This window comes from Terrapene carolina, unplaced genomic scaffold (assembly GCF_002925995.2).
Source record: "Terrapene carolina triunguis isolate 2854851 unplaced genomic scaffold, T_m_triunguis-2.0 Scaffold23, whole genome shotgun sequence".
NCBI classification, from domain to species: Eukaryota; Metazoa; Chordata; order Testudines; family Emydidae; genus Terrapene; species Terrapene triunguis.
The window spans coordinates 16,892,207-16,904,497 of NW_020664374.1; the positions used below are offsets into that span (position 1 = coordinate 16,892,207).

A 12,291-nucleotide genomic window follows, 5' to 3' on the forward strand; every position below is an offset into this window, starting at 1 on the left:
AAGGAAGAGATAAGGGTCGGGAATGTGAGCAGAGGTGGCATGGTGAGGCAAGGAAAAGGAAATGGAGGTAACAGACATATCTTACATGAAGCAGATGGCAGTTATTTTAGTTAATGATGTTGGAACCTGGAATCCTGAAGTGAACGAGGAAGATTCATAGATTCTAGGACTGGAAGGGACCTCGAAAGGTCATCAAGTCCAGTCCCCTGCCCTCATGGCAGGACCAAATACTGTCTAGACATTTATCTAACCTACTCTTAAATATTTTCAGAGATGGAGATTCCACAACCTCCCTAGGCAATTTATTCCAGTGTTTAACCACCCTGACAGTTAGGAACTTTTTCCTAATGTCCAACCTAAACCTCCCTTTCTGCAGTTTAAGCCCATTGCTTCTTGTTCTATCCTTAGAGGCTAAGATGAACAAGTTTTCTCCCTCCTCCTTATGACACCCTTTTAGATACCTGAAAACTGCTATCATGTCCCCTCTCAGTCTTCTCTTTTCCAAACTAAACAAACCCATTTCTTTCAGCCTTCCTTCATAGGTCATGTTCTCAAGACCTTTAATCATTCTTGTTGCTCTTCTCTGGACCCTCTCCAATTTCTCCACATCTTTCTTGAAATGCGGTGCTCAGAACTGAACACAATACTCCAGTTGAGGCCTAATCAGCGCAGAGTAAAGCGGAAGAATGACTTCTCGTGTCTTGCTCACAACACACTTGTTAATGCATCCAGAATCATGTTTGCTTTTTTTGCAACAGCATCACACTGTTGACTCATATTTAGCTTGTGGTCCACTATAACCCCTAGATACCTTTCTGCCGTACTCCTTCCTAGATAGTCTCTTCCCATTCTGTATGTGTGAAACTGATTGTTCCTTCCTAAGTGGAGCACTTTGCATTTGTCTTTATTAAACTTCATCCTGTTTACCTCAGACCATTTCTCCAGTTTTCCAGATCATTTTGAATTATGACCCTATCTTCCAAAGCAGTTGCAATCCCTCCCAGTTTGGTATCATCTGCAAACTTAATCAGCGCACTTTCTATGCCAATATCTAAGTTGTTGATGAAGATATTGAACAGAGCCGGTCCCAAAACAGACCCCTGCGGACCCCACTTGTTATACCTTTCCAGCAGGATTGGGAACCATTAATAACTACTCTCTGAGTATGGTTATCTAGCCAAGAAGGACAGGGCCTCTGTGATGAGGACGGGGTGTGCAGACCTGCCTCAAACCTTGCAGCGCTGATGTGTGGAAAGCAAGTGAAGTGAGGCAGTGTGTGGGGTGAGGAGGCCTAGTCCCTGGAGAAGCTCCTGAGGAGTGGATCCAGCACATGGGACCTGGTTTCAGGCTGGTTCTGTGTAAAAGAATGACATCAGCAGGCCAGTTAAATTGGAAGAGGCTGCTACCGGACACCATGAAGCACACCTCCCTGCTCTCTGGCCCTTTCCCAGGGAGTAGGGTCCTTTAAAAGTCACCCTTGGACGTGTCCTCCTGCTGCTGCTGGTGACAAAGGAGGGGTTCCTCATGGATATGGTGGGGCAGGCCTCCAGGATCCAATGTCCTGGGGGCAGCTCCCCAACACAGTCTGGAGGGGGAGAGGACAGATTAAGGGAGCTGAGTGATCAAGCTGCTACTCTCAGCTCTGTCACTAGCTTCCTCAACTTTAAAAAAAACAAAAACAAATCACAACTTCTCTGTGCCTTAGGTATTCTCCCAATTTTTTGAGTGGGGAAACTAGCTCCCGGGATACTGTCGTAAGTCATTACTTTTTGTATGAATTAGGAATACATTTACAGATTAATAGGAGATGGCTGCATTGATAGACAATACTGCATTCAGGCAGACTGTATATATTGTCTATCTCAATGCTTTCATGGGACACAAACAACATACGCTATATTCTGGACATAATACAACACACTGTATAAACATTTTCATATAACATAATTTAATGTATTTGAAAATACATTTTAAAGTTATAGACATTCTTAAAAGTCCAACATGTTCTAGATCAGAGACATATAGTAATATCAACTCCGACAATATCTGTTATTTCCAAGGCACACATCTGCAAACCACCCCAAAACAATGACATATTAGGAACTTATTTTATCATCAGGGTTTCTCTTAATGAACAGATGGATTGACTGCAGGAACTGGGGTTTTCTAAAGCAATTTTTAAAAATCTCATACTTACAAATTAAATATTACAAAGTTATTTAAGAGGCAAATCATTTTTTTTAGATGACTGTCCAGTGTGCCTGGGTAAAAAATAACCTTTTAATTTATAAAATTAAAACATGAAACTTGAGGACCTCATTTCAGACATTTGGGCTATGCTAGCTTTAGGGTGCCGATCCACACTACGGGCCAGACCTTGGATGGTCACACAACTGGTGGAATCTGGTCCTAGAGCCATCCTAACTGGCCCTTGGCGGACTCACTAGGGGATCATCTGTTGCCCTTGTGCTGCTCAGATAGTAGGCAAGGTAGGTTGTGGCCAAGACACCCCTAGGAGACACTGGTTACTGGTTGTAGTTTTAGTAGCTCTAGGTGTTTGCATCTGTCATAAATTAGAATAGCCCATAGGCTGCTCTAATGGGGCACAAGGGGACCAGCTCTGTATAGAGTGGCCCCTGAATCAGAGGAGTGTGAAGATGAGATTTAATCCATCTTTGTATCCATTTCCTGACATGTGCTATGTGCAATCCAGCTGGACCCCAGGATCTCTCCCTCTTAAATTCTGTGCATTAATGTTTTGTTTACAGCTGACTAGATTATTTTTTATTGTGTATCCATGTGTTTAAATACTCTTAGGCATCTAGTAAATTCAAACCTTCTGCTATCCCATTTAGAATTTAGTAGACTAGCATTATGTTCAGTATTATCAGCTTTTCAAAAATATTACTGTTCGGGTGAAAGCAAGAAGCAGATAAATTTTAGCAGCTGTATGGTGACGCTGCATTTGCAGAGGCAAAATGAAAAGACATGCATATTCAGCATCAGTTATTAAACTCCGTGAAGACTACAATAGACCAACATAATGCCTTGTTTATGTCAACAGCAAAGGAGTAAACATTTATTGAATAATCTTAATACTGAAACGATTCTCCACTGCTCACATATAAGATCAGTTTTGTTTTTTAGTTCATTCCCACCTTTGAGCACACAGACAGCACACACACAAAATACATTTTACTGTTCTAAGGCAAAAGCATTATTTCCTGTTTCATTTTATTTAAAAAACAACCCCAAATCTTCGTGTAAATCAAGATTGCTACAGATAAAGAACTACGGCAGATTCACCTGAGATCATTCAGAAATCATAGGACAAGACCAATTATTGTGACTGACAGCTAAGATTTGATGGTCCTTTGTCTCATTTTTAAACAAACAGCAATTATCTGGAGAACTACTCTCGTACAGGGGAATGAAAATATCATCTGGAAAATGACAACTGGAAACAACTCACATCCATAGCAGGGAGGCAAATGCTTCTGTGAGGAAGTTAAGTCTCTGTAATAGCTTTACAGTCTATATCATATGCTATTTATATCATATATGGAAAATAAGACTGTACAAAAATGGTGCAACCAATTAGTGTGAATTTCCTTCCATTCGATTTTGTTTTGTCTTTCTAAACAAAAACAAAAAAAAGAGGCAAGAATTAGTGTGTGTACAAGCCTTCTCTGCATATCCATTTAGCATTTTTATAGTTGGCATATCCCTTAATGTCCATGTACCCAGTGGAATAGATGATGGACATAAAAATAATTTTACAGTAGATACTGCAAGTTTACCTAGATTCTGCAGAGTGCTAATGAACCAAAGCAAATATAGTCTACATGTGCATCCACCCTTGATTAGGGGAAATCATGCCCCTCTTAAAATCTTAATATTGTAATGAAGGTAACTGAGGCGATGATCACTTTTGTAATTTGATTATGCCTATAAGTAAAGCTGTGTGCTATTTGCTCATCTAGTGTAATTCTACAGAATGTAATTAGTGCCTGCTGGTGAGAAATCAAAATAAAAATGTAGATTCTTCAATCTGAAACTCTGCTGGCAAAGTAACTTAAAGCACCACAGAAATACATTTATGCAAGCAATTTGCATCTGAAGAGTCACAATTCTGTACCTAGATTAATGGCATGTTAGGATTTGCCATCATGCACTCTGTTGGGAAACCCATAGTCAAAGCTAAACTGGATCTCATAAATTTGGTGTCAGTTATAGACACACACAGTGTCACAGCGTTGCTCTTGCAGCTCAGGCAGAAAGCAGGGTGAGAAGTGTTTTATTTCTTTACTGACTTTTTTAAGCTGCTCATCACCACCGTATTTGAGATTCTCATATAGATTAATCCTCCCCAGCCACGTGAGGTAGGGAAGTATCATTATCCCTATTTTACAGATGGGGAACTGAGGTATAGCAAGATGAAGGGTGGGATTCACAAGGGGGCTTAGGCACCTGCCGCCTCGTGGAATTCACAGCCCTGAGTTAGGTGTCCAAGCTCCCTATACAATGCATGGTGGGCACTGGCACCTAAGAATGGAATTAACAAAAGCCATCACACTAGCAGGGAGTTGTCTAAGCTAGCCAACAAGGAACAGGCTTTATCTCACTGGTTAGAGCACACGCCCAGCATAAGGGAAACTGAAGTTCAATCCCTCCTCCCCTACCTAATGTGGCAAAAGGATTTTAACATGGATCTTCTACCTCCCAGGAGAGAGCCCTAGCTACTGCGCGCTAGGACATTTTGGATCAGGACTCTCTCAATCTCTCCCAGTGATGCTGTTCCACTGTGTATAAATACTTAAATATGCACTGGGCCAAAGACAGAGTAAGAATGACCATCCCAGTGATTATATAGGCCACCCCACTTTCAGTCTGCCTACGCCAATGACTATTTAATTATTTAAACAGGAGAGATGGAGAAACAGCTACCCAGGCATATGCCATAGTCTATTGGCTAAGGCAGCCCTCTAGGAGGTAGGCGACGCAAGTTCAAATCCTTTCTCCACCTCAGGCAGAAGTGGGAATTGAACCTGTGTAAGTGCTTTAACTACTGGACTAAAAGTTGTAAGGGAGGGGGGGCACTCTACCACCTCCTCCCGTTTTGGGTGTGTTTATTTGTGCTCCAAGCACACTACCCATTAAGTCATTAATTAGTTCATTAATTTTTCTGGGGCTTAAGTGTGAGTTAGGTGCCAAGCAGTATCAGGACTTACACTACTCTGGACATATTCAGCTGCTGAAATTTAGGCACCTGGGGGATTTTCATGGTTGGAAACTTAGGCATGAGAGACTTTAGGTACCTACAAGGTTAGGCAGCAGCTAAGCAAAGGCTTTGTGGATTGCAGTGGTGTCTAAATATTGGACTTCGGCAACTAATTCTACCTTGTGAATCCCACCCAAAGTGACTTGCTCAAGGTCATAGAAGAAATATGTGGTTGAGCTAAGAGCAGAACTCACATCTCCTGAGCCTCAGTCTACCTTATTTATATGCAGCCTTAATCACCAATGTGGCACAGCAGACAGCAGTTATGCCATGCAAATAGAGAGGATCAAATTGGGGAAATGGAAACCTAAAATGAACTGCATACAACGGTATTCAAGAACACCGCATCGTGGTTCAGAATGAAGGGATGAATGAGATTAACACACTGGCCATGATCTTGAAGGCTTTGTGTTAAGTCTCAATGGTTAAAGTAAGACTGCGGATCAATCCACGACGTAGCCAAGGTCAGATGCCTCAAGGGAAATACACATTCAGATAGCTGTGGAGACCATTACTGTTATTGTTAAAGAAGCAAACAACTAGAAGTAACAGGACTTTAGCAAGAGTATATTAGCAAACAAAACTCCAATTTAAAAATATTAGCTTGCTAAATTCACATCCCTACACTGGCTGAACCCCGAGATTTATCATGAAGTGTCTTCACTGTCCTAAGGCCGAGTGTCCATCTCTGGTAGAAATATGACAACAGAAAATAAAACACAAAGAAATGGTTCAAAGAGGGGCAAAAACAAAATCAAGTCAACACAATGGAATCAAACTCATTTTGAGTTGCATGCTAAAGTAACAAACAAGTAAAGAAAACAATTTTTGGAAAGATTACAAAAGTATAATTATAAATAATAGCTTTTCAAACAATATCAGAACTGCACCCAAAACACACTGCAGATTTTAATAATACAATTACAAAGTTAAACAACAGAAGGGGAGAGAAATTAAATGCTGCAGGCAAGGGAGAAAAGATAAGCTTTCAGAGGGGATTTGGAGTGAGAGGGAGACCCAAGATAACTTTGTCTCTTGCAGTAAGTCAAGAAGAAAGAAGCAACAAAAGGACCCTGTTCACCTCAGTAGCATTCTCCAATTCTCTGCTCTCATGCAGGGGGTTCAACTTGTTTCTGAATCAGGAGGTTCTTTTTCTGGAGAACTGTCATCACTGAGGTCACTGTAGCTATCACTAGCAAGAAAGAATAGATTGTGTGAGTGGTGTAGAAGAAATAATTGCTTTGTCTCAAGCCCTCCAACCCCAATGACCCACACTAAGGTCCTGCTTGAGGAAAGCCTCCCTACTCAGGAAAGCATGTAAGCACAGGCTTGACTGTAATGTCATTGTAACGTGTTTTCCTCAATAGGAATGGACTTAAGCGTCTGCTTAAGTGCTTTTCTAAATTGAGTCCTAAGTAACTGATGAGAACCAGTACTCCATACTGACAATATATTTTTTTTTTTGTTTGGTTACTATGTCTTAACACTTAACAGCTTGATGCTGAAGAGTGCTGAGTGACTGCAACCACCACTGATGTCACTGAAAGTAGCAAGTTCTCAGCACAAGATTAGAAAAGGAATGGTCTAATTTACAATAGAGAAGGCATTTGTTTTTACACTGAGAAAAATTTAAAGTAGAGCGGGTTGGGAATTTCCCATCGAAGGCTGCCTCCTAGAAGGCTCTTCTGCCTGTAGGCAGAAAGTCAAATTGACAAAAGCCTTCCAAAAGGCCTGCCATGGCTGGGCGCCCTGAATCTGCCTTTCTGGATCTCAGACCTCCCTGCCTTCACCCCAAACACCGGAGAGGCAAAGAGCCCAGGCGCTCAGCCTTCCTGCCCCCTCCTAGTTCTGGCCCCAGAAATAGGGGGAGGCTAAGGGTACGTCCACACAGCAAAAAAGGTCCAGGTCAGTGAGCCTCGCAGCCCAGGTCAACTGACTCAGGCTTGCAGGGCTCATGCTATGGGACTAAAAATAGCAGAGTAGATTGCTTGGGATGGAGCCCAGGCTTTCAGACCTCCCTCCCCCTTGTGGGGTCTCAGGGCACTTGCAGCCCAAGTCCAGCGAGCTTGAGTCAGCTGCCCGAGGCCAGCCATGGCCATGTCGTGGGTCTTTTATCGCAGTGTGGACATATTTTTCATGTGAAGGAATTTCCATTTTCTAGCCAGCTCTAATTAAAGGCCCACTTTTATTTATTTGACTTCACCAAAAAACTTAATTTATATTTAAACTAAAATTCTGCTATTTCAAAATCACATCCTCAGAACAAGACCATTACCAATGCACTACTAACATCCTAACAACTTCCCCCTTCACCTCCTGTTTCCTATAACGATACATTGTTTTCTACAGGATAGAAACTAGTGTGCTAGTGATCATTTTATCAGTGAACAGAACACAGAAATGGTGAAGAATGTAAAGCAGCACAGTGGTCAGCTGAAGGAACTTCAAACAGGCCACTGCAGCCTTGACCAGACAGACTGGACAGCTCCTTGCACAGCCTATGGCAGAGGATATGTATCTGGGTTGGCGAGCTCTTCTGCATGCCCAAATTAAACCTGTTCAGAAGATAACACTCCAGGTGGATCCCTGGCACTCTCCTCCAGTGTACCCCCCAGCTGTTTTAGCTCCCTGCGATCACAGGGGGGCTGTGAAAACCGGGGAGTCGGTAGCCCACTCTGACAGCTACTGAGCTGGTGAGCTGACTGGCAGCTTAGTTGGAAGGGAGATGGTATACTGCAATTCAGGTAATTTAGAAAAGTCATTAAACTGCTCTAAATTATGCTGGGGCTCAATGGAGTTTGCCTAGGGCGCTGGATTTGACCTTAATCTTGTCTTGTTCATGTTATATATATTACCTAATTAAAAGACTAAAATTGTAAAAGAGTAGGGCCTGGTCCACACTAACCCCCCACTTCGGACTAAGGTATGCAAATTCAGCTACGTTAATAACGTAGCTGAATTCGAAGTACCTTAGTCCGAACTTACCGCGGGTCCAGACGCGGCAGGCAGGCTCCCCCATCGATGCCACGTACTCCTCTCGCCGAGCTGGAGTGCCGGCGTCGACGGCGAGCACTTCCAGGATCGATCCCAGAAGATCGATTGCCTGCCGCCGAACCAGGAAGTAAGTGTAGACGTACCCTAGGATAGGGTATATGACAGCAAAGTTGTCTTATTTAATTTCAGACTTTCATTGCTAGAGGAAATCTGCAACAATGTAACTCATTATGTCCCTGCAGGAGAGAGGAACCTATGGCAACACAGACACAGAATATGCTGTCAGAATGAGTTTTTCTGCTGATGTAGGGACACTGCCTCCCTGAATGACATTAGTTATGCCGACAGAAGCATTCTTCTTTCAGCATAGCCGCATCTACATGGGGTTTTTTGTCAGCATTACTCTGTCGCTTGGGGTTGTGTTTTTTTTCATATTCTTGAGGGATATCGCTACGCCAGTATATTTTTAAGTGTAGATCAAGCCTCAGTTGCTTTCACATTTACTAAGGGTATGTCAACACTTGCAGATTTTTTGCGCTGTATGTTTCACCAGTGATAGGGAATCGGTAAAAGTAAAGCGCTGGTTTGTGTACACGCTTAATTCCTCAGGCGTCAGAGAGTGTTTACATTAGCAGCACTTCCATCGCCAATGAGAGCAGCATTCTAGGGCAGCTATCCCACAGTGCAGCTCTCTCCATTTCGACGATGGGTCTTGTGGGAAGGGGGGGGGTGATCGTAGGGCATCCTGGGTCCCTACACAGCCTCCTCTCCGCAAACACTGATCAGCTCCAGTAACTCAGCATTGCTTCAAGCAGGAGATTGTTTGCTCCGTGGAGCAGGCATTGTCACCTGCCCAGATGATAAGTGAGCACTTGCCAAGAAAACATGAAGGGGAGTTTCAAAGTTCCCAGGGCTTTACAGGGGTAAGGGGTGGATGTCTGTTTACCTGGCATCACAGCAGCAGAGCTGCTGGCCAGAATGGTCACCTAGGGACTGTGGGATATCCTCTGGAGGCTAAAAGCTCTGTAAACAGGAAGAATGTGCCTTCACTTGCACATCACCGGAAAAGCATCACTGGTAAGAGCTGTATGCCTCTCATGGAGGTGGTTTTCTTTTTGCAGTGAAACTTCTGAGTTTCACCACAAAAAGTCATTGGCAAGTGTAGACGCTCCCACGGTTTTTGCACAAAAAAGGAACTTTTTCCACTTTAAATGGCAAGTGTAGACATGCCCTAAGTCTTAACCTATAACTTTCTGTACTTCGTGTTATATGTATGTGGTTGATTAACCTTGTTAAAAGAGAGGGTCATATAGGACTAACTACATGATCAACCTGAGGATTTTAATATGTGGGAAACAATTACATTACCAACATGCACCAGCCATAGTGAAGGAAAGTGTTGCTAACAATATGGTCAAGCATGCCAAATGCACACAGACACACACAGTTTCATCAGAGCATCATTGCCATTGTACTTACTTCTTTCTGAATGTGCCCAAGGAAGCATGGAATAAAAACTTTGTATTATTAAAACAGTTATGCGTTTAATACAGTATAATACAGAACATTTTCAAGTACAGTAATTGCAGTGTTTTGCCATGTTATGATAACACCACTTAAACAATTAGCCTTTAAGTTTTCTATTAGCACTTGCAAATATTGGAACTTTTATTAGTTTGAGGAAACGTGCCCTATCTTTTGTTTCTCCATCCAGCATATATACCGTTAATTTTAAAAAGCTAAGGATTTTTGTCTTGCTTTAAAAAAGATTTAAAACTTTCCAGGCAGCAGCTGCTTATGTTACAAACCAATATCTGCGTCAAGTTTATAAGATTTACTATAATATGAAATGTATTATACTGGAAAAAATCTGTACAGAGTCTCAGGGTTGTATTATCCAGCAAAGAGTAATCTCCTCTCTTGGGAACAAGCGTGTATTGCCTTTCAAATTGCACTGAAATGCTGCAGAGATATTACACATAAAGATTAAATAGCTATTTGTGCTTGGGGGTGGCTAATATTAAATACATTATATAAATCTCATTGAAGTTTTCTGGTTAAGAAAGTGGTGGGAAAATCAAATAAGCACGGTTTTTCCTTTAAGAAACTTTTGTCCACTGAAGTGATCTCTCACTGAAAAAAACTATGTCTTTATTTCCTTCCATGGGGTTTCTTTCAGTTTGTGTGCCCTGAGCTGAGCAAGATCCCACTTGCTTCACTTGGTTTGTGCTGCTTTGGCAACACCATATTCCCACCACAAGGGGGAATGATAGGGTTGTGTAGGGCCGCTTCTATGTCATCCCCCCTCTGCACATCCAGAGTGTGAGGGCATGGCCAAGAGAAAACGGGAGAGCAGATGGGGTCTCTATATCTTGTCAAACTTCAGCTCTCAGAACAGAACCTTTGGGCCTTGGAAATAATAATGGTGAAGACTCTGTCAGTCACTTCGGCCTCAATTTAACTCCCACAGTAGTCAAAGGAAATATTGTAATGGACTCAGTGAGAGTTGGATCAGGCCTTTTATGGCTTTAAGTAATTGTTAAAAAAGTAAAGACTTCTTGGAACAAAATGATGCCATTAGCTTTGCCCAAGAACATTTCCTCAGAGCCCTATTGACACTAACACCTGCTTGTTATGTTTAGCTACTCCATCTTATCCTGCCTGTCGGATGTGAACATTAAGGTTCAAATTATCTTTTGGGATTGATTGATTGAACAGGAGGTAATTTAGGGCAAAATTTGACTTAAAAAAATATCAGTGAATTACAATAAAATGAAATATCACTTGGGGCAAGAGCTGGGGGACAGATATTCCCAAACGGTAGCAAGCAGAAACACTCTTATGTAGGAGCAGGTTTTTTATACAGACTTTTTCAGGATGGATCCAGCCTCATTCTCCTCCCCCAGCACTCAAGCAAGAGTTCCATTAGCACCAAATTCACCCACATTTAGAGCCCTGGGGTGTCCCCATCTGTTTATTCTAGTTACTGTACATCTGTTTTCCCCTCACATACCATCATGTATCAGCCAATGTAGTGCCTAGGTGCAGCTAAGAGGAGAGGATTTCCTGTTCGTGTTACTATTTAAATCATCTGGATGTGTTCATGTGGTGATGGGGCATGAATGTAAGCTGCAGCATGTCACCCCACTGATGTATCTCAGCTGCTACAGGGGCAGGGAGTTAAGATCATGTCTAAACAAGACATAATCTGCTGTGATGCAGATCAAATTTAAGCCAGCTGAAGATTCCCTTGGAGAATTCCCTGTGTGTAGCAGGAATCTCCACCAGCAGAAGAGCTGGTGGGGGAGGCACCGCTGAAATCTCCACTCTTGGCATAATGGAAGGTAGGGGTGGGGAGAAGGTGTGGAAAAACAAGGTTCTAATGTGCCCCGTTCTCCAATGGCGAGAGGTCTCCGAAGAATCTTATGTCAATGACAGAAATTAAAGCTGCCCCTTTTAACTTACACCAGGGCTGGGCAGCTGAAAATCAGGGAGCAATCGGCTGTTCCCCTCTCTCCACTACACAGCAGAAAAAAATCAATCCTTTTGTGTCTTATTTTGCCCAGAACTTTTCAGACACTAGGAATTATACCAATGGTGTCACTGTTTCCATGGGACTAGAGATTGCCTTTGGGCACAGCCCTGAGCAAAGGAGACCACCCCAGGAGTAGACCTGAGAGGCAGTGTGACTCAGAGACACACCTTTGAGGCAAAATTCCTTCCCAGAGCAAGGAGGAAGCAGGGAAGGTTGTGATTTGCTTCCGGGTTTTCAGATGCCTTTGAGGCAAATTGCCTAGTAATACTACTACAGAAGCTAGGACTCAAAAAAGCATTAGACTGTTATATGGGTAATGAAAACGTCCAGTTACATTAGATGGTTAAAACGCATTTAGAAAGGATAGAACCCTTAGACTTCAGTCAACCACTAACTAACTAAGCACACTGCTAAGTCAATACCTAAAGGTTCAATTCACAAATGGACTTAGGTGCCTGACTACCAACATTTAAGTACACTA

The 12,291-nt window shown here is 42.4% G+C and overlaps 1 protein-coding gene across 2 annotated transcripts in view; it reads right to left on the reverse strand.

Moving 5' to 3' along the window:
* Positions 1-2,565: 2,565 nt before the first annotated feature.
* LOC113405127 (CTP synthase 2) overlaps positions 2,566-12,291 on the reverse strand; it is a 134,079-nt gene continuing 124,353 nt past the window's right edge. Inside the window, exons 19-21 of one of the 2 annotated variants that reach the window (XM_026649735.1) lie at positions 9,755-9,760; positions 6,363-6,473; positions 2,566-3,637 (exon numbers count right to left, since the gene is read on the reverse strand). In XM_026649735.1, the coding sequence (XP_026505520.1) occupies positions 6,404-6,473; positions 9,755-9,760 (76 nt within the window). In that variant the 3' untranslated portion in view covers positions 2,566-3,637; positions 6,363-6,403. The remainder of the gene's footprint in view (positions 3,638-6,362; positions 6,474-9,754; positions 9,761-12,291) is intronic. The other variant, XM_026649738.1, reaches the window with a different exon arrangement.